At 40.7% G+C, this 27,268-nt stretch overlaps 1 protein-coding gene across 1 annotated transcript; it reads left to right on the forward strand.

Moving 5' to 3' along the window:
* Nucleotides 1-22,680: 22,680 nt before the first annotated feature.
* Nucleotides 22,681-27,268, forward strand: LOC130908425 (keratin, type II cytoskeletal 8-like). Its single transcript, XM_057823832.1, has 9 exons — nt 22,681-23,222; nt 24,323-24,531; nt 24,626-24,686; nt 24,794-24,889; nt 24,979-25,143; nt 25,522-25,647; nt 25,751-25,971; nt 26,055-26,113; nt 26,460-27,268. The coding sequence occupies exons 1-9, from the start codon at nt 22,761-22,763 to the stop codon at nt 26,645-26,647; spliced, it is 1,587 nt and encodes a 528-aa protein (XP_057679815.1). The 5' UTR covers nt 22,681-22,760; the 3' UTR covers nt 26,648-27,268.

Here is a 27,268-nt window from a genome sequence, read left to right on the forward strand (position 1 = left end):
ATTTTCTCATAATGTTATTTCAGTAAATGTAATTGAGTAAATATGATAAATGCGTTACTACCCTTGGTACTGTATGTTCCAACAACTATACATTTATTCCTCTGCACAACAGCAAATTGTTATGAGGATAAAAAAGCATTTACATGTTGTCCAAATCCTTTCGTGAGTTTTCCTCAGGTACACTGGTTTCTTTCCACATTCCAAAAACATGAGGTTCTTCAAAGTCTCTAAATTGTGCACAGTTATCATTATGGTCATGTGAAATAGCTGCAGCCTGCTTCTGACCCAAAACATGAAAATCAAGTTAAAAAATTGATTGATGGGTGATGAACTGCAAGAACAATTCCTTATAAGGTGTGCAACATCCTACTGTGCTTATTTGCTCACATTGGTCTCGACGCAAATGTAGACAGACCACACCCAAGCTTGACTCCAAAATTTGGAGCGGTAAAAATAAAAAAAGTAAAATTAAAAGGGCTAAAAGGGAATTATTTAGCATTTCCTCTCTTGTGGAGAACTAAAGTAAATTCAAAATATTATGCCCTTCCCATGTCTTTCTGTTTGGTGAAAATCACAGTGATCACAGTTGTAGAAAAAGTTGTAAACAAACAAACAAAAACAAAAAAAGGACCAAAAATGAAAAAAAAAAAAAAAAATCTGTTTAACATATATGGATTCGGCTACGTTTTTTTTATTTTTTTTATTTAATTTAATTTTCTACAGATACAATAGGTACTTTGCAGTGATTGTTGCTTGGGCCCCGATTGAGTAATGCCTGGATTGATTCAGGAATCTAGCCTGTATTTGACTTTGTAATGGCACTGATGTGCCTTCTGACTGGTTGCCTCCCACCCCACCCCCCTACCCTACCCCACAACCCCTCCTATTTAGACTGTGTCAGCAGTCCTCTTACAACTGCATTATTTCCTGCCCGGTGCCGCTGGGCAAGGCTTGTATTTTTAATGGCTCTGCAGCATAAAACAGGTCTAGGCAAGACAACATGATTGCTCAGCTAGCTCATACATAGAAACATAGTAGAAGAAGGAGTTACCTGGTCTAACTTTTGGTTGTAGTTAGTCCCTGCAGACATGGCACCAAAATGATAGTGACAGAAATGGAATGAAATGATTGATCATAATGCCTAACACATTCAGACCTGGAGATGTGACCTGGTCCTCATTGAGCTTGAGAGCCGACCAGCGTGATGCGATAAAATTATGACAAGCTTTACTTAGAGCCAATTAACTTTAATTAATTATATTAACAATTAATGCTTGATTAACATCAACTGACACAACAAAATTGCCATTACTTTGAAGTGAAATGTAAAGAAATAAACATAAAAACACCAATTCAAAATATAGGGCATTATGCGGCTCCCACATTAACTCCAAGCCTTTGTAAAAGTGGGATGTCCTCTTCATAAGACCTCATTGAACGTGCATTATTAGCTTTGTAAAATCCGAGCAAAAACACATTTGTCAGTGCATGGCGCTGTTCTTCATTACCTTTATTCCGCCACTTGTCCATAGGGCGAGTGGGGTCCTGTCTGACATCGATAGTTTGCTTAACTGCCACATGCTCAGTTTTTTTCGTGCTTTTCAAAGTTTGGGTAGCTGAAATTCTTTGACCCTACATAAAATGCGCTGCTCTTATCAGCGACATTGGGATTCTCACGGCACATTTTGTACCGCATTTTCGTGCGAGCATCATTTGCTTCTAGCCATGGTACCTCCTGCAGCCACTTTTCAGCAAAAGTCCTTTTTTTCGGTAGCTCTGGTGACGTCTCTCTCGTCTGTCTGTCTTTTGACGGGGGTGGGCGAACACGGAAATAATTACTCAGTGGGGCCTGCCTCTTCGACATTTTGAGAAGTTATTTTCTCGTGTCCGCCGCAAAAACTGGTCAGCCATCGGTACGCAAAAGCGTATGGAAGCCGTTGAGGGCCAGCGCGTTTGTCTACGTCCAGTACGCATGCGCGCATGCGGACCACTTATGTGCACCCCTGTATATAACATATCTGAAAGCATGCAAGATGTTATGGTGTCAATGCCATGTGACATGTTGCATTCAAACCATTCTGAGTGTTTGCAGCAAGGCAGGTTGTGTGTAAGATGAAATATAACAGCACTTCTCTCTTCATTCGCTTATCTGAGAACAGCAGCTTTAGCAGGGAATTCCTGACTTCCCTTTCTCCAGCCACTTTGTCCAGCTTCCATGGGGACCCCGCGGCATTCCCAGGTCAGCCAAGAGACATAGTTTCTCTAGCTTGTCTGGAGTCATTCTCCATGAGACGTGCCTGGAACAACTCATCAGGGATATGTCCAGAAGTCATCCTGATTGGGCATCCAAGCCACCTCTTCAGGCTTCTTTAATTTCAGAGAAGCAGCGGCTAAACGCTGAGTCCATCCTTGATGTCCGAGCTTCTCAACCATTCATCCCAAGGCACCCTGAGGAGAAAACAAATTTTGATTTCTTGTTGTTGTTATGATTACAACCCTGCAGCTTGTGACGTTTGGTGCGAGTTGGAACAATGATCAAGCAGTAAATTGAGAGGTTTACCTTTTGGCTCAGTGTAAGCTCAGGGTCCTTTGCCACGTCACATTGGTACAGTGTCTGCATCATTGGAGATGCTGCACTGATGTGCCTGTTGATTTCACTCTCCTTTCAGCCCTCAATTGTGAACATGACACGGAGATATTTGAACCCCTCCACTTAGGAGAGGGCACTCCCCCCTTTTCCAGCTGAGGACCATGGTGTCAGATTCAGAGGTGCTGATTTTTATGCCAACCACTTCACATTCAGCTGTGAAACTCTCCAGGATGGTGTCCGGCCTGATGAAGCCACTAATACCTTCTCATTGGCAAAATGCAAAGAATCAATGCTAAGCCCACAAAACAGGACCTTTTCAATACCTTTGCTGTGCCTACAATACTTTCCATAAAGGTTATGAACAGAATCCATAAGATGGAGTCCAACCTCACTGGAAAGGAATCTGACTTACTGCCAGAATTGGCACCATCCCTAATGTGCACACGATGTTGCAGAGGCATGTCAAACATGACTGCCACAAGCCTTCACCAAAGAGCTTTTTAACCAACACCCTTCTACATTAGAGATGGGGGAGCCCGCCTCAGGGTCCCCAGACTGTGTTTCTTCATGAGAGGTATGTCGGTGGATTTGAAGAGGCTTTCGGCAGTGTTGGGAAAGTTCATTTTCTACATGAACTAGTTCAAATTGCAGTTCACAAATTTTAAAATGAACTGTTCAGTTCATAGTTCATAATTCAAAATTTTGAACTAAAGTTCATGGTTCCAAAAAATGAACTTTTGTAGTTCAGTTCTTTTTGTTCGCCAAAAATTTTTGCAAGCTATTATTGGCAGTGTCCATATAGAACCACAGACAGCAATTCATGTATCCTTTTTAACACTGAAACTATGTGTCAGATTCATCTTCATATTCAATTTCAAATCCTTGTCCAACCAGGGTTTACACTAGCAGTGAGGGGGCAGCCTTCAGACTACTGGGATTTCCATAATGCTTTGCTGCCACTCATTCAGTCCACACATTAGCAGCTCTACAGCTTTTATCTACAGTATATTTTCATGAGCATAAGCAAAATCTTGCTGTATACTGCAGAACTAGGTTGTCTAGCTGCGGCAGGGAGAGACAGAAAACGGGGCCACTCTGGTATGCTGTTAGCGGTATTTGGGTGGCAGAGGTACTGCTCTGGCCAACCGTTGCCGTCTCATTCTTAATCGCACATGCTCGCAGTCGCAGATACCTAGCAAGGCTTGTCGCATGCTTTATATCGATGTGCCGTTTAAAGTTGGCTAAAGACATTACCGACGTACGGACGGTCTTCTTCAATCCAGGTGGACAAAGTTTACAAGTAAACGTTATATTTTTTGCCATCCGGGTCGGTACTGACCTTTTCGTAAAACTCTTTTAAATGCTGGTACTGTGTAGAAAGTTGCTCTGAGCGGGCCGGGTTTCGAGCGCTGCCAGCTTCTGACTCCATGCTGCCGTTGTTGTGATGACGTATTTGCTTAAACAATACGGCCGTGACAGGCAGCTTGGGTTGCCAGGTTGGATAATTTTCCGCTATTAAGGTTAATTTTTTTATTGTGTGTTTTTATAATATGCAGTTTTGTCGGTAAGGCTCTAAATGTGATGAACTCATGAACGAAGTTATGAGCACCGCTCACAACCGCTAGAATCACAGTAACGTTCATGAGACAGAAATATGATGCGTTCAATTCACGTTCGCCCAAAATATGAACGTGTTCATGATCGATCGTTCATTGAACGCGTTCATGCACAACACTGGCTTTCGAAATATTTGGGCCACCTACTAAGCTGCGCCCCATCCCCACTATAGACATTAATAATGGTGCCCTCATGAAACACCGGATGGTCTGAATGGTCTCGCTGAAAATAAACCAACAACTACTCGGAGCCTAACTGCAGCTAACTCCAGAGTTGAATCGGGTCCAACCTCTCACAAGAGGAGTGGTATTAGTGCCCAAGCTGTGTATAGAGGTGAATCCAACTGTATCTAGACAGAGCTTTTCAAATTCACTCACCAGCTCAGACTTCTCTACTCCCAAAGAGATGACATTCCTTGTCCTTCTGGCTCCAGGGATTGGATCAACAAGCCACTTTCCTTTGGGCACCACCGAGCTCCCCTTGCACCCGACCCTTTTGGCCCCTGACATAGGGGGTGTCACTGGTGAGCCCATGGGAAGGGTGACATGCGTTGGTTTTTGGGCAGGTCAGGTGCTCACCAACAATCACCCCCTCCATACCTGGATCCAGAAGGGGAGCTTTGTGACCCACATCATGGCAAGGGATACATTAATCCATTCGTTTTATAGTATATATCAAAAGGAGTCATTTGAACCTTACTTGGTTGAGTACCTCACCTAGGACCTGTTGGTTCTGCGTGACCATGCCAGGGGCTCAAGGCCCTGGTTGACTCAGCCCCTAAGAACATTAGGACACAAAAACTCCACCACCATGATAAGGTAACATTTGAGGGAGTGGTATGTAAAAGACAACAACTTAAATAGCAACTATTATCAGAGGGTGCATCGAAAGTAGTCGCTGGCCCAAGGTGAATAGTGCATAAACTGCTTGTTTTGCCTCAGGAAAGAATTCCATTGCAAAGTCAATCAGTGAGTACTGAACATAACTTTTGAGTGGTATCACAGGGCCCTTACAAGACAAGCCATAGCATCTGCATTTGCTTCAGGAAAGGTGCAGTCTCTTCTGTACTTTGGCACACCACTGGCGCCCTTCAACGAAACTGCATGAGAGAAATTTTGTTTTAAGAATATCGGCCCTCATGTGTACTGCCAAGTTTATGTCAGCTACCATGAACATTGCTGAATTTTGTTGACAGTATACAGTGGTACTTCGACATACGATCGCTTCGACACACGATTTTTTTCGACATCCGACGTAAAATTTGACTCGCCATTTGTTTCTACACACCAAGACATACTCGAAATACGACGATTTTTTGACAGCGGCGCAGTTTCCTTGTTTTCCCGCAAGATGGATGCCTGGTGAATTTTCTTGTGAGAGAAATCAACATGGGTTCCAAGAATGTTAGTGCAGGTGCTGAAAAAATGAAAAATATAAGGAATACCATTGAAATGAAGAGGAAAATGATAGAAAAATATGAGCTTGGTGTGCGCGCCTGTGAACTGGCTCGACAATACGGCCGTTGAATGTCTACGATCTCGACGGTCCTCCTCCGACCTCCGTTTGCCAGTCTTTATATGTTAAGGTGACAATTATTATGATTGTAACATCGCCCAAAAAATCGCCAGCTTTGTCAGGTTTTTAATTATTAATTTCAGAACTTGTGCAACACAACATGTCTACTGTCTGGCGCAGCTGAACATGAAAAGGAAAAGTAAAAAGTCCTTCTCACTCTGGCACGTCAGCCACGCGGTGCGTTCAGGTACACCACGCAAAACACATTCGCTACATTACAACCTGATTTGTTACATTATTACAGGTATTATTATTATTATTATTACTACTATTATTATATTATTATTCCTATTTTTATTCCTAATTCATTTGTTTTGCTCTGTGTCATTGCTATTTGCAATAGTACCAGCAGTATTTATTAATGAGTTAGTGTAGGTTTTTCAGGCTATGGAATGAATTACCATATTGGCCCGAATATAAGACAGCCCTGATAATAAGACGACCCCCTCTTTTTCAAGACTCAAGTTTGAAAAAAGACTTTTTGAACACCAAATTAATTTTTATACAGAAAATAATTACAGTACATCTGAAACAAATGATTATAACCAGGGGTGCACATATTTTTTTTGCCCAGGTTCTCAGAGGAGGACCTGGAGATGTGACTTGGTCCTCATTGAGCTTGAGAGCCGACCAGCGTGATGCGATAAATTTATGACAAGCTTTACTTGGAGCCAATTAACTTTAATTAATTAAATTAAAAATTAATGCTTGATTGACATCAACTGGCACAACAAAATTGCCATTACTTTGAAGTGAAATGTAAAGAAATAAAAAGCATCAATTCAAAATAAAGGGCATTATGCGGCTCCCACATTAACTCCAAGCCTTTTTAAAAGTGGGATGTCCTCCTCATAAGACCTCATTGAACGTGTATGTTTAGCTTTGTAAAATGCGAGCAAAAACACGTTTGTCAGTGTATGTCGCTGTTCATTACCTTTATTCCGCCCTATTCCGCCACTTGTCCATAGGGCGAGTGGGGTCCTGTTTGACATCGATAGTTTGCTTGATTGCCACATGCTCTCTGTTTTTTTCGTGCTTTTCAAAGTTTGGATGGCTGAAATTCTTTGACCCTACATAAAATGCGCTGCTCTTATCGGCCACATTGGGATTCTCACGGCACATTTTGTACCGCATTTCCGTGAGAGCATCATTTGCTTCTAGCCACGGTACCTCCTGTAGCCACTTTTCAGCAAAAGTCCTTTTTTTCGGTAGTTCCGGTGACGTCTCTGTCGTCTGTCTGTCTTTTGACGGGGGTGGGGGAACACGGAAGTAATTACTCAGTGTGGCCTGCCTCTTCGACATTTTGAGAAGTTATTTTCTCGTGTGTGCCGCAAATACAGTGGTCAGCCATCGGTACGCAAAAGCGTATGGAAGCCGTTGAGGGCCAGCGCGTTTGTCTACGTCCAGTACGCATGCGCGCATGCGGACCACTTAAGTGCACCCCTGATTATAACAATAATTTTGAGAGAAAAAACATGTTATTTTGTGTCATTCAAATCTTAATATCCGAACATTTAAATATGTAAAACAAACTGCAATCTTATTCGTTAATGAATGGCTTCTGGTTTCTTAAATGTAAATAAACCAACAAAATTGCAATAACTGCATTAACCATCAAAGCGATGTCTAACTGTAACTGTAGTCTTGAAACAAATCTGAATAAGGAAAAACATTGGAACAAAATAATGCAAACTGGTTAAACTTGAGAGTAGCTGAGATCTGGCATGACAGAACATTACTCCTCAAGTTCAGCATTCGCTTCAATGATATCTGGCGCCATCTAGCGTGGTGAATGGGTATAAAGTCTAGACCGTGAATATAAGACGACCCCCACTTTTTCAGTCTTATTTCAATGCAAAAAAACACCGTCTTATAATCGGGCCAATACGGTAATGGAGTAATAATGTATTCTTATAGGAAAATCCTGCTCGACATACGACCATTTCGGCTTACAAACAAGGTGCTGGAACGAATTCACTTCGTATGTAGAGGTACTACTGTTTTAGTTACCATGAAAGGAATTAAATAATGACCACATATGCTAACATACTTCATATACCATAACATGCTTTTTCTCTCAAATATATTGTTATAATCATTTGTTTCAGATGTACTGTAATTATTTTCTGTATAAAAATTAATTTGGTGTTCAAAAAGTCTTTTTTCAAACTTGAGTCTTGAAAAAGAGGGGGTCGTCTTATAATCAGGGCCGTCTTATATTCGGGCCAATACGGTAATACGTACATGTTAAGTAACCACTAACTCTGATGCCATGATTTATCCTCCACTACAACAACATAACTTGCTTGCTTGCTTATGACTCCTGCGAGGGTGGGGGGTGTCCCATCCCTGTGTGTTAAGATGACCAGAATTAAATCTACCAATTATCAAGTCCCCCATGTTGCAGCAAGGAGGGGATAACACAAGACAAACAGTACTTAGGTCGTCCCGTCACAAAACATGGTGTTGATGAAATTCAATTGGACAAATCACAATTTAAATTCCATAAAATATAGTGAAGGTAATGTTGTGCTCTTTTTATAAGGAAAGGTCAATAGTGCAGGTCCTGAAAAAAGGAAAAAATATAAGCCATACCATTGAATGAAGAGGAAAATGATTGAAAAATATGAGCGTGGTGTGCGCGCCTGTGACCTAGCTCGACAATACGGCCGTTGAATGTCGATGATCTGTCGTGTGCCTTAAAAAAAATTCTAACAAATCCACTCATATTATATTGATTCATTGTCATTACCTAAACCTGAACTAACATTAAATTGGATCAGGAATCAAAAACAGCTTTTCTATTCCACATTAGCACGACATTTTATTGCATAGCAGAATTGGAAATCCAAAGCTTCTTGTACACAAGTGTCGCACAGGGCTCGGGATTGGTTAATTGGTGATGACCGAAGGTGTACCAAATTGGGGCTTTTCTGGTTTTTGGTTTTAATTCCTAAATTTGTTAAACTTTTAAATATCGTATTATTGTAGACATAGAAACATAATCCGCTGCTGAATTTTGTTCTTTTACTGTATACTATAACTGTGGATGTAAAATTTGTTCTATACTTTAATTAAAACGAGAATATTTACCCACTAATTTCAATAATATGGTAAAATGTAAGTAAGCTTTAAGCATTCCAATACATTTCTGAAACATATTTTTGTTATTTAAAATCAACTGTATTTCATTTTTTAGATGTCTCTCTTGCAGTAATCACAGCTCGCAGATGTTAACAAAAATGATGGAAACATTTAGTGTGTTCAATTCTGCTACGCTTGGAGGTGGGGTTTCACCTTGAGGTTGTTCGCATTCTTTCATGACAGTTCTGGCCTTTTAGTAGCCCGCCTCCCTTAAATCAAGCCCTAAACTTAATGTTGAACTAAAGGAAGTGGAAACTGAAGATGACTTTAAAAATCTTCCATGGAAAAAGAGTGACCTTAATCAAATATGATTATCAAATATGATTAAGTAAAAACCATGCAAAAATATTTTGTATTTAGATTGAAAATTATACCTCCTTCTTTGGTTCTTTAACGTCTTTAGACAAATTATCTCACAAAAGATTAGTAAACCAGTTGCAGTCCATTTCATTGACAATTGGCTGACAGACCACAGTACAGGTAGTCCCTGGGTTACAAACGAGTTCCATTCCTACGCTGGCGACGTAACCCAAATTTCCACGTGAATCGGATTGAATCCTTTAAGTACCCTTAAAAATCTCAAAATAACTATTCAATAACATGTATTCTACGTCATTGTACTGTCCTCACCAAAATGTTGGAGCTAGTCCATGCTCGAGAGCGAGCTTAAGCTCCGAAATGATGATGTCAGACGTCTGGATGGTTAACTGACTTTATTCAGCTGCTCATGACATTAGCATTTGGAGAATGTACTAAAGTAAAAATGAAATTACATCAGTTTCATTTTCAATAACGGCAATTCAAATTTGGGTTTATAACTAGCTGATGATACAGCAATACCAATCCACACAAACGATTAGCATCTATCAGTTAGGGTCCGCACATTATTATAAAACAATCACATGAACTCACCCCAAGTATTTGACCACAATTTAAAATGCAAAATAAACAGTACAAAAGATGTTATATACAGGTGCTGCATCTGTGGATGCTTCGCATGCAACAAATGTGCGTGCAGGCTTGCAGGCTTTTCCCTCTCTCTCACTTGGCTGCGCGACTTCTTCGTTGGAATAAATGCGCTCTTCCTTGTGCGTTTACGTGCTCGTGCTCGCTTCTTCATGTGCGCAAATACATTCTTTTTAGTGTGTAGATGCGCTCTTACTCACGTGCCATTAGTACTAGCTTCTCTACACTCCTGTGCCAAGATAAAAACACTAAACATTATTTTTAAAAAAAACATAACCAACAACACGTAAACAAAACGTAATCCGGGGACTGCCGTGCCTGTACTTTAGAAGCCACTTGGAGATTTCAATGTGTAGGACATCTTGATAAAACTGAAGAAGGCCATCATCAGTAACTGCACTTGATCCTGCAGATGACTAATCATTCTAGATACGCATTGAAAGCAACTTAGGACTTTTTGAGGCAAAGAAAATGAAATGTTGTTCAATGGCCAAGTCAGTCGCTTTATGGCAAGTCAACATAGCACACTGTTGTGTTCACGACTTGGAGACAAAAGTGAAAGCAATGAGGTCCACAAACATGAAACAAGGTAATGAGACTGCATAAAATGAAGCAAACCTTAGCCAAATACACAGTTTTCACAAATCAGCCACACAGTCGTTCATCCAGTAATACAGTAAATTATAAATTATAACTGTCCAATATAGAGAGTGACCCAAAACATGGGAACTTCTTAAAAATCCAATAAAACTAAGGGTGATGGAAGAAAAAATATTTTATTAATAGTAATTGAAACCTTAAAGAAACAAAGATGGATTTTTTTTTAATTAAAAAAAAAAAAAAAAAAAAAACTTTAAATGGTGTCCTTCTGTAAGAAAGCATTCTTGAAATCTACTGTTGAGATTCTTTATTGATTCTTCATCTGAGCTGGGATACTGTGAAGTTTTAAGGTTTCAATAACGATGAAAAAAATATTTTTCTTCCACCGCTCTTGGTTTTATTGGATTGTAAGAAAGTTTTTGGGTCAGGGTATAAGGAGGTTACACTGTTTGTACAATAACAAAACCACTAATTCCAAATTCAAACATCCTACTCTAAGCGGTACTGTGCTTCAGTGAAGGAATGAGTACTGTAATATTACTTGTCTCTTTGCAGATGTGACTCTATTCTTTACAAGAAGCAGCTGCAGCTGCAATTAAATGTTATATAATAACTCAGCTTCAAGCAAGTTCTCTCAAGCAGCTGTACTGAACAGGTAGAGGCACAGCAATGTTGAGCCAATGGCTTAGTAAATGATCTCGCTCTCTCCTTTAAATTCACAAAATCATCATGATTTACGATGTGACAGCCTTCTCAGATTGCCTGGGGTGGCTGCTATTCTATCTGCTAAACTTTTTTTTTTTTTTTTTTTTACAATCGTGCAACATTGTTGGCAATGTGTCACAGATATCCTCCCGCTTTGCAGAAGCATTTTTATACACAAGAATCGAGCAACAGCCACTATACTGACTGGATACAAAAAATAAAAAATAAACAACCTAGTCTCTTATTTGCTTCTGATGACTTTTAAAGACTGAGTGTGGGACCTGATGCAGTTTTAGCCTGACCACTTTTTCATGTTACATACTTATCTAGTTATTGAAGGAATAGTTGCAACCAGTGTTGTCACGGATTACTTAAAAAAGTAATTTAATTACTGATTACTGATTACACCTCAAAAAAGTAATCTAGTTAATTTACCGATGACTTTATTATCAAAGTAACTAAGTTACTTTCAAAGTAACTTATCAGTTACTTTTTACCAATTTTTCTCCTTTAGCTGCCTCAACATAAAAATAACAGAAAAATTTAATCGCGTGTAATTGAGTTTCTCACATAAGGCTTAATCTTTGAGTTAGCAGGGGTTTAATTAGGCGATGGAGTTGATTTCAACCACTATTGACTCGCCCTAGCTTAGCCATTCCCAAGCCCTAAAACTAACAAATAACTGACAAACTGTGCGAAATTTCTTTAAATCAACTCCAACAACTAATTAAACCCCCGCTAACTCCAAGATTAAGCCTAATGTAAAAAATTCTGAACTTCCCCTTTAAAATAAAGACAGCTGTTAAAATGTTGTCTATAAAAGTTGTAAAGCAATAAAACACACAACAAAAATTAATGAAATGAACAAAATCCTACAACGTGCAGTTTTCATAATGGGTCAAAATCATTTTTCGAACAGATCATGTGACTAGCACCTTGGAGACTATCCTTTGCTTTGCTCAGCCAAAACTACACCAGAGGAGGCAAGATGGATATATATATATATATATATATATATATATATATATATATATATATATATATATATATATATATATATATATATATATATATATATATGTATACATATATATTGGCGAAATGTTTGGAGACACTTCAAAGACGGATACTTTGAAGAATGTAGAATACAAAACCTGTTTTCAGTTATTTCACTTTTTTGCCATTCCACATGTTCGTTCATAGTTTTGATGTCTTCATTGATAATTTACAATAGTAGTGAAAATATATAAAATGCAAAAATGATGAAGTGTGTCCAAACTTTTGACTTTTGTTTCAGAGTCTTCTCCCCCAGTCCCACAAATGTAAAACTCCGCCTATGATTACAAACTCTAACTATAAAATGTACATAATTACACATATTATAAAGGCTGGTTACAAACTGTAGAAGTGCTGGCTGTCTCGTTACCTGTCGGCTTTGTTTTGAATTTTTTCGCGTTGTGCTGTAATTCCAAGTGCTTCCTTGTTGAATTGGATGTCGAGTTTTTAGCGGTCGACAGTCTTTCTGAGCCAGCACAGAGTTTGCAACGCGAGATATTTTTGTCATCTTTACTGGACAGAAATCTGAAGAATTGGCTGTATTTCCATTGAGCAAATGCAGCCGTTTGTGGTATATTCTGACAAGGTAGCCAGGCTATGTTGTTGACCGCCGTGGCAGACAACGCGCACACAGCATGGTAATACATGTGACCCGTTTTTTTCCGATGAGAAAACGTGAGATGTGATGTCCCTCCCAAACTCATGAGCAGTATTTTCTATTCAAATTCTCTTCGTACATGACTACAGTATTATTCATTCTACATACAGTATGAGGCAACAACAAAATAGTAACGCACAGGCACTGAGGAAACTAACTTTAATCAGATTACTGGCTTGGAAAAATGAACGCGTTAGATTGCTCATTACTGAAAAGAAAGTAATCAGATTACAGTAAATTGCAACACACATAATTTTTGGGAAGTTCATTTTCCAACATTGTCATTTAGGACTTTGTGTATAACCATGAAACTTCAACGGACGTTGAGACCCAGAAGCGCCATAATGGGGGGAATAACGGATGCCCTCTTGAAGGGCCTATATGATTGGCAGGGGCACGAAAAAAATATACTTTATTTCCAAAGTGCTATTTTTTCAAGGGCCTCAAAATTCTGAGTGTCCAGTGATGCCAAAATGAAGTTTCGAATCTCTTTCTCCTTGTTTCACCTGCGTGTATTTTTTTCTTGTTTGAAATAAAAGAAGCAAATAAATATTTGAGGTAGGCTCGTATTCTGCTCTGCAAGTTCAGCTTTGCCGCTTTGCTGTGGGCTACTGTGGTCAAGGGTGTGGTTCGTAATGTTTGAGTTGATGAGAGTCAAGTCGGTTTATTTTAGAATTGAGTTGCTTCTGTTGAAATATTCTGAGAGAATTGACCTGAAATCAGGATGTAAACATGTTTATTCAAAATAATGTCTATCAAACGGAATCATTCCATAGGAGTAATCCTCTATTTGTCTCATAAATAAAAGTCAAAATCCCCAAACAAGGTAATTTCGTGATACCGATCTGGTGATATCTTTCGAATTCAAGGTGTGGCCACCATTGACATGTTTCTCTAGGTATTATTTAGCCAACGGTAAGTCCTTCTTTAGGGTGGATGGATGTTTTGAGATCGTGCCACAAACACGCCCTAAGATCACTGATGAACATAGTGATTTAATCCATGTGTATGTAAAAGAGAAGCTAATCCCTCTTTGGGAACTGGTTCCGCTCTCATGACCACACCTTGATGACAGGGCCTGACTGAATTCACAGCATCACCAAATGTGAAGGCATACTACAGTGAGATTTTAACAGTGCCACTACAGTGAGATTTTAACAGTGCCACATCCCTTATTAAAAAATTAAAAATCTATTGTATTAATATTAGGGTTGTTCCTATCATGTTTTTTTGCTCCCGATCTGATCCCGATCGTTTTAGTTTGAGTATCTGCCGATCCCGAAATTTCCCGATCCGATTACTTTTTTTTGCACCTGATTCAATTCCAATCATTCCTGATAATTTTTCCCGATCATATACATTTTGGCAATGCATTAAGAAAAAAATGAATAAAACTCGGACGAATGTATACATTCAACATATAGTACATAAGTACTGTATTTGTTTATTATGACGATAAATCCTCAAGATGGCATTTACATTATTAACATTCTTTCTGTGAGAGGGATCCACGGATAGAAAGACTTGTGACTTTGTATATTGTGACTAAATATTGCCATCTAGTGTATTTCTTGAGCTTTCAGTAAATGATACTGTAGCCATGGCCAAATGCATGATGGGAAGTGGAACCATGACTGTGCGTAGTGCTACCAATTGATATATATTCTCTGCGTGGGGAAATAACAAAAGGTGTTAAGAAAAAGATCAATTGCTACCTTGCTTCCCCACATTGCTTCCCATGATATTTCTAATCATAGGGAAAGGGATTGTAAGGCTTTAGCCAATTAAAAAAAGGCTCCAAAGGCTGCCAAAATTCACTCTACTCATTATACGCTGCCTTTTATCTCTCTATATAGGTAAAACAGCGCCATTACAGATTGAGCGCGACAATGCGTGATTGGGTCATGCAGCGCATGCATTAATTGTGTTATATATTTTAACGTGATACATTTTTAAAAAAAAAATAATTACCACCGTTATCGGGATAAATTTGATAACCCTACCTTAAGCCTAAACTAAAGACTCTGGATGAGTGTAACATATTATGTTTGTAACGTTAAATACAAATAGAAAACGATTTAATTTAAAAATATATATATATTAAAAAAAGGCATGGCCGATATTTTTTGCCGATTCCGATACTTTGAAAATGACATGATCGGACCCGATCGATCGGCATGTTGATCGGGACATGTCTAATTTATATTGCTCTTTACAATGTTATTTAACAATGACTGTGAACAAAATTTGGGGCTGAATAACAAAACAAAGCAAAGCAAAGCAAAACACAACAAAACTTACAAACATAAAAGCCTTTTAGAGTAATTTTCATAATTTGTTCCTAAATACATGAAACATGTTTGACTATGCTCTAAGACAAGTGCTGAAGACGTGCAATAATATAGTGCTGAGTGAGTGAGAGTAAGAAATTCTTTCACTTCCTCAAGCAGGCATTTTTCTTTTAGGGGTTGGGGGGTGTGGCCGGGGGCAGGGGGACCAAACAGGGTGTCTACTGTTGTATGTAAAACTGACATAAAAATGAATTGCTGTCCGTGGCTATTAAGCGCAATAAACATGATCTTGTTTTTATTACAAGGCCCATCTAGAGCAAAATGTAAAGCAAGGCAAAGCAAAGTGAGGATTTATTTGCTGAAGTTTACCACTTGTATTCTTAAATACTGTGTGCTTGACAAATACCCTTGAATCTTTGGTCAGTTGCCTAAGCAAATGGAAGAAAAGCAGTAGAACACAAAACCGCACAAAGTAATCAGTTTATGCTGAATTATTGTTTCTGTTTGCCAGGATTAATCAGGGTAAACTCCCACCTCCATGACAATTCTCACAAAGAACATTAGCCTACAAACATTCCACTGCATGTGGTAACAGGACCACTTGAGAAGCTACTCATATCATTTCCACCATATAAAATCCACATTTTAAAATTTTCAGACAACATATTCATAAGGCAAGTACTGTCAATCATGGTGGAGTATACAAAACAATAAATTATATATACATTTACTACAAATGGTTGGAAAGACATGGCTATATCTGCTCAGTTTTATATGTGTGTGTGGGTGTGCGCGTGTATATGGGGCTGGGGGTGTTTTTGTGTGTGTGTTTTTTAATGCACAGCGGTATGAAAAAGTATCTGAATCTTTTGAAATTTCTCACATTTCTGTGTAAAATCACTATCAAATGTGATCTGATCTTTGTCAAAATCACACAGATGAAAAAACAGTGTCTGCTTTAACTAAAACCACCCAAACATTTATAGGTTTTTATATTTTAATGATGATAGTATTCAAACAACAACAGAAGGTGGAAAAATAAGTAGGTGAAACATCACATTTAATATTGTGTGCCCCCCCACCCCACCGCCTTGGCAGCAATAACTTCAACCAGATGCTTCCTGTAGTTTCAGATCAGTCTGGCACATCGATCAGGACTAATGTTGGCCCATTCTTCTCTACAAAACTGCTGTAGTTCAGTCAGATTCCTGGGATTTCTGGCATGAATTGCTGTTTTTAGGTCATGCCACAGCATCTCAATGGGGTTCAAGTCTGGACTTTAACTTGGCCAGTCCAGAACGTGTATTTTGTTCTTCTGAAACCATTCTGAAGTTGATTTACTTTTATGTTTATATCATTGTCTTGTTGAAGCATCAATCCTCTTTTTAGCTCAACTGTCCGACAGACGGCCTCAGGTTTTTTTCAAAACATCCTGATAAACTTTTGAATTCATTCTTCCATTAATGATTGCAAGTTGTCCAGGTCCTGAGGCAGCAAAACAGCCTCAAATCATGATGCTCCCTCCACCATGCTTCACGGTGGGGATAAAGTGTTGATGTCTATGAGTTGTTCCATTTTTCTCCACTCATGATGTTGTGTGTTACTCCCAAACAATTCGACTTTGGTTTCATCAGTCCACAAAATATTTTGCCAAAACTTCTGTGGAGTGTCCAAGTGCCTTTTTGCGAACATTAAACGAGCAATAATGTGTAATGGGCCGGATAGCGACAGTCAAGATGAAAATATTACCACAAATTATTACTACTCAAAAATGGTTTCAAGACCTAGACTCAGCCGTAAAAAATTCTACTTTAAGAACAAGAAAAATAAAATTAGCCTTGTCAACTTGCAAAGAAATAAACCAGAGGGGGGTTTAGAAACTCCCAATTTCCAACACTATTATATAGCAAATCAGATACAATATCTTATCAAGTGGTTAAACCTTAACATTGAACAACAGTCATGGCTAGAATTAGAGCGAACAGACTGCGATCGGATACAACTGGCAAACCTCACCTTTATTAGTCCTAGTATTAAGCGCCATAGCTGCTTCAAGAATCCTATGATAGCATGTACCTTGAAAGCCTGGTGGAAAGGTATGGAAATTACGCAATCACAACAAGCCCCGTGTAAATTTTCACCATTCTGGCACAACCCAGGCTTTGGAGTTAATAAAATTCCTATTTATTTCAGAACATGGGAAGATACATGAATAAACCAGGGCAGCCATCAAAAACAAACTCCCATCACTAATGGGTACGTTAGACCCGGCACCTTTCATAAATAGAATAGGAAATATCCATCCTCAACAACAACAACAACAAAAAAATACTTTCAAAAGTATATAAAGCTTTCTCATGTAGCAACTCTACTTGTCTACCAATATATAAAGCTTTCTCATGTAGCAACTCTACTTGTCTACCAATCGAAAAATGAAGTAACGACCTTCCGGTAACATTAGATAATAAATAGTGGTCCGACATCTGTAAAAATACATTTATAATGACAAAGAATAAGAACCTTCAACTTATACAGTTCAAAATACTGCATAGATGGCATATTAATCAATCTAAAATGCACAAAATGGGGTTCTCCCAATCCGATAAATGTACAAGCTGCAACGAAGATACTTCAGAAACATACTTTCATGCTCTTTGGCAATGTAAACCAATACAAGATTTCTGGTCACAGGTAACCAATAAACTTTCTTTCCTATTGAACTGCAGGATTCCATTGTCTCCAATTCTTTTTCTGCTTGGCAATCTGAATACGGTTAATAACTCAAACCATCAAGCCTGTCCACTACTAGCAAGTTTAACGATAGCCAAAAAAACAGTATTGCTGAATTGGAAAAACAAACAAAACGTTAGCATGAACCAATGGCTAAATCTAATCATTGAAGATATAACATTAGAAAAAATATCTGCCAAACAGTCAAATAAAATGGACAAATATGAACAACAGTGGGAAACAGTCGCAAGAATGATGAACATAGAATAAGGATTCTCTCTTGTCTGCGAAGGAATGCCATAAAAATAATAAAAATGTATACATAAATTGATGTACGTGGGGTGTCCAGGGAAGTTGTACGCATCCTTCTGCAGCTGAAAACTGGACATGTTTAAACCTGAACCGCTTTATACACTCCCAGTAGCATGTGATAAATAATTTTCTTCCTCCTTAAGATTAGTCAGTCCATGGGTTTAATCTACAAACAAACCCATAGACAAATCGGTTGCCAGTTCTGGGACACCCTATATATTGATTACAAGATTCAGAACATTAAGGAACTATGCTTTAATAATACACTTTAGTGGTCCTTGGCATACATCTAAGGGTGTTTGATAAACCTCTCCTTCTGTCAGCTTCACAGGGGGTGTTTGTTGGCGTCCTGCCCTGTGCCGTCCCATCGCTGGTCCTGGCCCCGGGGTTTTCAGCTAGGGCTTGTCTGGTGGCGTCTGGTCGTGCGTGGGTCCCGTCGGGCGCGCACTGGTCTCGTGGGCGGGTGGATGTGCCGCGCGGGCGTCGGTCGAGGGCCGTGGCCCTTCCCAGGCCGGCCGGGGTGGGGTGGAGTGCGGCGGGGGTTGAGTGGTGTGTGCGGCGGCCATAGTTCCCTCCCGGGACGGCCCGGCCAGAGCCGCGTCTCCTTCTACCGGATACCGGGGGGGTGCCCGCAGGTGTCATACCGCACATCCCTCCTGGACCGGGGGTGGCCTGGGGGGGTTGCACCTCTGTTCCTTAGTCTGTCTCCGGACCTGTCCGCCTCCCAGGGCCGCTGCGGCTGCCGCTGCCCTCCTGCCGGCAGGGTCGTCGGAGGGGGCCTTGTGGGTCCTGCGGGGCCCTGGGCGGGGCTTGCTGTTCCTTGCTGGTGAGGTGGATATCCCCTGATCTCCGGTGTTTGGCGTAGCGTCTGCTTGGGGTGCGGGGTGGGTGCTTGGGCAGCGGGGGGAGGGGTGGGCGGTTGCGGGTGCGCCGTGGGGGGTCTGGGGCGGGGGTTGATCGGGGCCCTGGCGCTTCTCCCGCCCTGCGGCCGGTTGCTCCGGTGGATGGGGCTACGCCCACAGGAGCCTGCCTCTTAACTCACGCACTCCTCACTTCAGCACTGTAGATATCTTTCACCCTGGCACTTACATACACATTAATTTCTCCGGGGAGAGTTGGGACGGGGCCATACAGTCCTGGCCTGGCTCACCCCTGTTTTTAATGCATCACATACCAAGGTTGTGGGATGGTTGGAACCTGGTGGTGTTGGGGGGGGGGGCACGACACACACCATACTCCACAGGAGAGCTCTGGCAAAGGGCTGTGGGACGGGCAGCTGGCCTGAATTTCTATGCTGCGGTCCCACTGCCCCAAGCCAAGATCTCCTATTTTAATGCATACATTGCACTACCCCCCCCCCCCCCCCCCCCCCCCAATCCCATCATGGTCCTGGGTTATGGCTGCCAGCCGGGAACCTGGCAGCCACAGTAATAGGGTGGTAGGTGGGTCCCACACGTTTTTCTATGGCATGGCTCCCAAGGCGTGGCCTCCTCTCTGCCTGGGCTGCCGGCCGCGGGAGTGGGGAGAGGTCGGGGCTCCGGTCTCGCGTCGCCCCACGGCGGCTCCTCGGCGTTCTCCTGCCTCCGTCTTCCCCTCTCTTCTCTAACTGGGTATCCGCCCTGTGCGCCGCCGTGGAACGCTGGCTGGGCGGCGGTGTATCGGCTGGATGTTGCCTGCTACGGCGGGGGACCCTGCCCTGCCCTGGGCTTGGTGGGCCACTGGTTTCTTCTCTTTCTTCTCTTGTGTTTGTTTTCTTCTGTTCCCCCATAACCCCTTCCTGTTCGCTGTTTTGTCATAATAAATGAGGTATGTTAAATGATCACAAAGGGAGTATGTCAGACTCTCAATGTGAAACATTATAACTGTTCAGACTATCCGGGCACTTAGACTTCCATTCTCCGTGTCAAACAGCTGAACAGGACAGGTTTAAAAAAAAAACCCCAAAAAAACCAAGAGCAATAATTTTTTTTAGGCTCCCTCTGTGGAGTCCTCCCATGAACACCATTCTTGGCCATAGTTTTGCACATAGTTGATGTATGCAAAGAGATATTGGTGCCACTGTGCCAGTGATTTCTGTAAGTCTTTAGCAGACACTCTAGGGTTGTTTTTTTACCTCTCTGAGTATTCTGCGCTGAACTCTTGGCGTCATCTTTGGTGGAGGGCCACTCCTTGGGAGAGAAGCAACAGTGCCAAACTCTCTCCATTTGTAGACAACTTCCCTGACTGTCGATTGATGAACATCCAGACTTTTAGAGATGGTTTTGTATCCTTTCCCAGCTTTATACAAATCAACAATCTTTGATCGCAGGTCTTCAGACAGCTCTTTTGACCGAGCCATGATGCACATCAGACAATGCTTCTCATCATGACAATTCTTACCAGGTGTATGAATTATAGTGGGTAGGGTAGCTTTAAACCACTCATCAGTGATTGGGCTGACTTAAAATGTTTGGTAAAAATTGGTTTCAATTGCTCTTTAAGTCTCATTAGGCAGAGGGTTCTTATTTATTTTCCCCCTTCTGTCATTGTTTGCATGCTCTCCTCATTATTATATGAAAACCTATAAATGTTTGGATGGTTTCAGTTAAGTTGATACTGTTTTTTCATCTGTGTGATTTTGACAAAGATCAGATCACATTTGATGGTGATTTTATGCAGAAACGTGAGAAATTCCAATAGGTTCAGATACTTTTTCTTACCACTGTATACTGTACCTGCAGAACTATGAATTGAAAATTTTGGACAGGCATAGTAGACTTTTAAGTATTGTAATGTATTTAGGTAATAAGGTATGTATTACATTCATCTTAGGAACAAAAGTGTGTTTCTTAGGGGGAAAAAAGTGACTTTTTTTATGTTGAGTATATTGTGCAACTCTTCATTCTTGCTGCTGTGGGCAATTAACTTGCAGCTGGTCCAAAAGGATTTTCAGAATTGCATTGCACCAATGTGTAAAGAACTTCAATGAAAGAATTTTGGGCAAAGAATGATAAGCCCTAGAAAATTTTGTGAGATAAGCCTTGCCCTCCGGCATTTTAGGAGGATCATTTAGGGAAGAAAGATTATGAAGACAAGACCTCAGCCTGAGTGAATGTGATGTGTTTCAACAAGTTAAAACAGAAGAGTGTCTTCTTTTTACCTCTGCTGTTCGGTCATGCGTAAAGTTACAAAATTGAACTACTAAAAAGTATTCGTGGTGTTCTGTGATAGAACATTTTTATTTCTAAGCCACTCTACTAATAGGCTGGTTTAACCCTTGTCTTGTGTTAGAAATCAGCCCATATTTTTGCTAGTGAATTAAATTTGATCTGTAAATTAATTAAGCATGAAAATACTGAACTTTTGCAGATTTTTTTTTTTTTTTTCGGGTCAAGATTGACCCGTTTTCAAGTTTGGGTATGTCAAAAGTACCATTGATTTCGAAAATTTGAAAACGGGTCGATTTTGACCGAAACACAATATGAGGGATGATATGTCCATTTAGCTTTATAACATGTATTTTCTTTTTCTATTTTTATGGTCTTAATATTTTAGTGTTAGTTCATTCATGCAAAACATTCTTATTTAATTTGTTTGTTAAGCTTGGTCTTAAAAACCAGAGGGTCTCGGTTTCAGTTCTGCTGTGGACAAAATAAGTAAAACAACTATCTGTTCGAGAAATGCTAGTCTACTTACCGACTACTGTTGAGGATCAGAGGGAGATAGACGTGGGTGAAAGCACCCTGGACTGCTATTGAGACAAGACACAAGAGAGACAGACATCTATTCACAGTCTCATTACTATTAAGTAGGAACTGAAAAGCTTGGCCTTTTCGATCACAATACATGAGCGCATAAGTGTCTACTTGTATCCTCTATTCATACCATAAGGACTACTAAAAAGTAGAACAAATGAACGTGGTAACATTAAAATTCAGGGTAGGGTGAGTCTCTGGGATCTGTTAGCACATGATCTGCGGGCCTGAAGACATAATTATCTGGGTGTGCGATTAAAAGGTGAAAATGTTTAACCTGGATTTGCACAAATTGAAATAATTTATAATCTCGTAATGAGATATGCCCTATTAGATGCTGGAAACCTTGTAGGGGCTGTTATTATTTTCTGGTTGTAACAAATTTGCATTTGGAATGCAGTGGTACATATGCTGTATTCCTAGCTGTCGGGTCTGCTTCCTAGTTACTCCTTCAAGATCTAACCACTATACAACAAATGGTTTGGTTGCATGAGGGTGTAGGTGTTTTAAGACATCTCATTTTACTAACAAGTACAGTATTTTTATGAAAGTCCGCCTTCCTGCAGGTGTACCCTCCATGTTCCATATGATTGGAGCATGGGTGAGAGGTGTAGAAAAAGTGTAGCTCAGTTGGACCTCCCTCCCTGTCTGAGGCCAATAAAAAGCCATCGGGAACAGAGAGCAGGTACTTAGAGGGACTTGACTCACCTCTTAGTGGACTCCACAGCTCTGCCAAACCTCTCTTTCTTCTCATCTATTTCTGTTTTTTCCTTATCTTCAAAATGTCCATCCGTACTTACCGACAATCCTATGGGGCCGGTGGAAGCAGCAGCAGTATGGGAGGTGATTATGCCTTTGGTGTTGGTCAAAACAGAAACAGACGTGGATTCTCCTCGCAATCTGCAGTTGTTTTTAGGTCGGCTCCGATTGCGTCCTCAAGTGTCTCTATGCTTAGGTCAAGCATGGGTGGTGGTGGTGGTGGTGGTGGTGGGGCTGGTGGAAGTTATGCATTTGCAGCTGGAAGTGGCGGAGCTTTTGGAAGTGGTGGAGCTTTTGGGACTGGCGGAGGTTATGGTCTGGGCGGTGGAGGTATTATGGTGCCCCCCATCACAAACGTCCAAGTCAACCAGAGCCTGCTCACCCCAATGGACATTAAGATCGATCCTAGCATCCAGGTGGTCCGTACCCAAGAGAAAGACCAGATTAAGGGTCTGAACAACCGCTTTGCCAGCTTCATTGAGAAGGTATGTGATAGTTTAAGGTTGGAGGCTCATTTTCAGGGAAAACTTTGAATGTGTTTGTGCAAAATTGGAGAATAACTTTCTGTTAATTGGAAATTTAACCTCTTTAAATGCTCAGCTGAATTTGAATACTTCATATAGTATGTATGAAATACTGTATAAACATATTAATGGTTGTAATATTCCTATTCTACATATTCTTCATCACAATGTACAGTAGATGCTGCAAAGGAGGACTCTTCTCATTTGCTGTATCCATGACCATAGCTGGCCCTCTGCCACCTGTCTCTACAGCGGGAGGCAGAAACACTATAGTGGTCATATCCAGTGTCCGATTCCTCCAAACTCAAGGGGTATCAAATTAGCAATCATTTGGCCTAGAGCCCTTCAGAGTGATGTGGCACACCTGGTCTACGTGTCACCACTAAAATTATCTTAAATGGAAGGTGTAATCTCATGTTCATTTAATATTTTGAATTCATATAATGCAGACACACACACTGACTATGACTAGCTAGGTTGTCATCAGGGTAAAAGGTAGCAAACACTACAGACTGACTGACCTCTGGTGAGTTGCAGTGTAATACTTAACAGAAAATTGATCAGTAATATGAACCATTTCACCACCAGCGCGCCAAGGACTTTTAAAATAATTTTAAAGGATGAACACTAGATAAACGTATGCTCCCATAAAGCAAAAATGTAAACTGTGTTGGGGAGGGGCTAAATGAGGTGTGGAAGCCAAAATGAAGGGATGGGCTTCAACCTCCTCCGGGCACTTTACTTTAGCCCTCAGTTTTTATGTTCACTCTCCCAGGAGGCGTTCAAACATGTTTGCTCAGATTGGCACATGCTCTCAAATGATCTCATTACATTTCTACTGCATTACAGTTCAAAGTGGATGGTGTGTTAGGATGCCATGAGTGGAATTTCAAATTCCAGTGACTGATAATATAAAATAAATGATAGGTCCTTTTTGGGGTGGTAGTGTGATGTACATGAACATAAAACATAAAATTAAAAAAAATGTATTATACTATTTTCTTACCATAAACAAGTGACAACCTCTGCTCAACTAAGACAGAATCGGAAATTTTTTTCAGGTGCGCTTCCTGGAGCAGCAGAACAAAATGTTGGAGACCAAATGGAGTCTTCTGCAGGAACAGACCACTACCCGCTCCAATATTGATGCCATGTTCGAGGCCTACATTGCTAACCTGCGCAGACAGCTGGATGGACTCGGCAACGAGAAGATTAAACTGGAGTCGGAGCTGAAGAACATGCAGGGCATGGTAGAAGACTTCAAGAACAAGTGGGCTCCATTTACAGTATTCATGTCTTAACAGGATTTCAGAAGCACATTAAATTATTTATTAACTAACATTTCCACGCTTGTCAACTTTCAGATATGAGGATGAAATCAATAAGCGTGCTGCGATGGAGAATGAATTCGTTCTCCTCAAGAAGGTGAATGAATCTTGAAATACAGTAGATTTAGAAATGGAAAGCCTATCTGTTAAAGACATTTAAATTAGGTATTAGTTTGTCTCTATTGTAACCTCTTCCTTTTACAGGATGTTGATGGTGCCTACATGAACAAACTTGAGCTTGAAGCAAGAGTCGATGCTCTTCAGGATGAGATCAACTTCCTCAGAGCTGTCTACGATGCAGTATGTAAAACAATATTTTTAAACAGAAAATAGAATGCCTATACTTAGCGTCACAATTATTAATGCCAGATATATTTTGTACATATCAGGAGCTGCGTGAGCTCCAGAGCCAGGTCAAGGACACTTCAGTTATCGTGGAGATGGACAACAGCCGTAATCTGGACATGGATGCCATCATTGCAGAAGTGAAGGCTCAGTACGAGGACATTGCCAACCAAAGTCGTCAAGGCACAGAAGAGTGGTATCAACAAAAGGTTGGTGACAAACTAAATATCAATGGCAGACCTCTGCTAAAATCAGCAAATAATTAGCCAACACTGGTAGACTCCTCCCTCCTAGTTGTTATTCTGTATGTAAAATAAAGGTTTTCCTGGAATTCGAAGAGTGGATACTTCATTGTGACCTTGTTTTGTTCATCAGTAGAGAAAATTAAATTAGAAAAAAAAAGTAATAAAAAAAAAAAAAAAAGCCCTCCCCCAACCCCCAGGGGTAAACTGAAGCAGTACATAAGTTTAGTTCCTGTCTATAAGTTTATAGATGCCACATGCATCTAGAAAGTATGATTAAAATTTTTTTTTTTTTTTAATTAGAATGAAATTCATAGCCAAAGCCTTCCTCTCTTCTCCCTCCAGTACAGGGACATGGAAGCCTCTGCTGGTCAGTATGGAGATGACCTTCGCAGCACTAAGAACGAGATCTCAGAACTCAACCGGATGATTAGCCGTCTCCAAAATGAGATCGACGCAGTCAAAGCACAGGTACAGTATATTGTGCAATATAAGTTGACTTCTGCATCTAGCTATTTTTGTAATGTTTCCAAACACTTTCCTGAACAAACGGTGTCTAACTTTCCATTTGCAGCGTGTCAACCTTGAGGCTCAGATTGCTGAGGCTGAGGAGCGTGGTGAGTTGGCTGTTAGAGACGCCAAGTCCCGTATCAAGGATTTGGAAGATGCCCTACAGAGAGCCAAGCAAGACATGGCCCGCCAAGTTCGGGAGTACACAGAACTCATGAACCTCAAACTGACTCTTGACATTGAGATTGCTACCTACAGGAAACTGCTGGAGGGAGAAGAGGAAAGGTACTTTGCTTGGGAGCTCTTACCCTTTAAAATGCATGCGATTGATGTGCAGCACAACACTTCAGTCTTGAACTTCTTTGCAGGCTTGGCAGTGCAAGTGCAACTGTCCATATTCAGTCCTCAGGATCCATGGGCGGCTCTGGTAAGTACTGACATTCTGCTATGTCATTTTCGTATGATGACAGATGTTTTTTTTATTTTCAGCCGTGTTCTTGCGATGATTTTTTTTTTCTTATTGTGTATTGAATAAAAGGCATTGATACAGTTGATGAATTATTTTTTACACGTAGGCTAAATGATAATTCCTGCCAATATTTTATCCAAGGTTAGATTCTTTTGTGACATAAAAAGGGAACATTGTGAGTAACATAACGTTGGACATTTTAACATGGACATATAATTTAAAATCAAAGATAAATTTAATTTTCGTTTTGTGTTTTAATGATATGTTCCATTATTTCCATCTCATTTCCCATTGCTATCACCAGGTGGTGGTGCAGGGAGCGGAATGGGAATGGGAATGGGCATGGGTGGCATGGCCATGGGTGGAGGCATAGGCATGAGTGGTGGCTATGGCACCCTGAGCCGCATGAGCATCGGCGGCGGCGGCAGCGGCGGCGGAGTTAGCAGCAGTACCATGATGACAACAAGAACCAACCTCAGCTCTCGCCGCTGATCACTCCCCTCCTGGGCCTATTAAGTCTCTTTCTGTCCATCAGAGGAAAAAAAAAAGTTCTTTCACATATTAATGCATTTACTGTTCTCTATACTTCTACGGTTCTTTGTTTCGAGCAGCATACACACTCAGAGAGTCAGTGGTTCCATCAAAGCCCAAGCAACGGCAGAGCCATTGTGAGAGCTCCAACAAATAATAGAGCAACCAAATGAGTCAGTCCTCTCGTGTGCTCATGGCTGTCTTTGAGTTGCGAGACATGCTGTCCTTTAGACATGCGCATACTTGTAGTCACGTGACAGAAAATCCCTGCAATGCAACTACTCAGCGCACGCTAACGTGTTAGGCACAGGAGGGGTACAGGAGTCTTAGAATCACAACAAAGAATGGAATAACCTGGTCCTCTTTTCTGCAGTCTTTCATCTCCTTAGCGTGTACGAAGCAGCCACACACCATAAATCACATTTACACAATTTCTGACATCTGCGTGTTCGACAGAGAGAGTAAACTTGACACTAATGTGTTCACTTCGCATCCCTTTTTCTTTCATCTGAATGGAAGACAAACCAATTTGAAGGTGACAACCAAGTTGTCTCCACAAAGCCTGAAATAAAGCTGAGTTAA

Source organism: Corythoichthys intestinalis, chromosome 2 (genome assembly GCF_030265065.1).
Source record: "Corythoichthys intestinalis isolate RoL2023-P3 chromosome 2, ASM3026506v1, whole genome shotgun sequence".
Taxonomy (NCBI): domain Eukaryota; kingdom Metazoa; phylum Chordata; class Actinopteri; order Syngnathiformes; family Syngnathidae; genus Corythoichthys; species Corythoichthys intestinalis.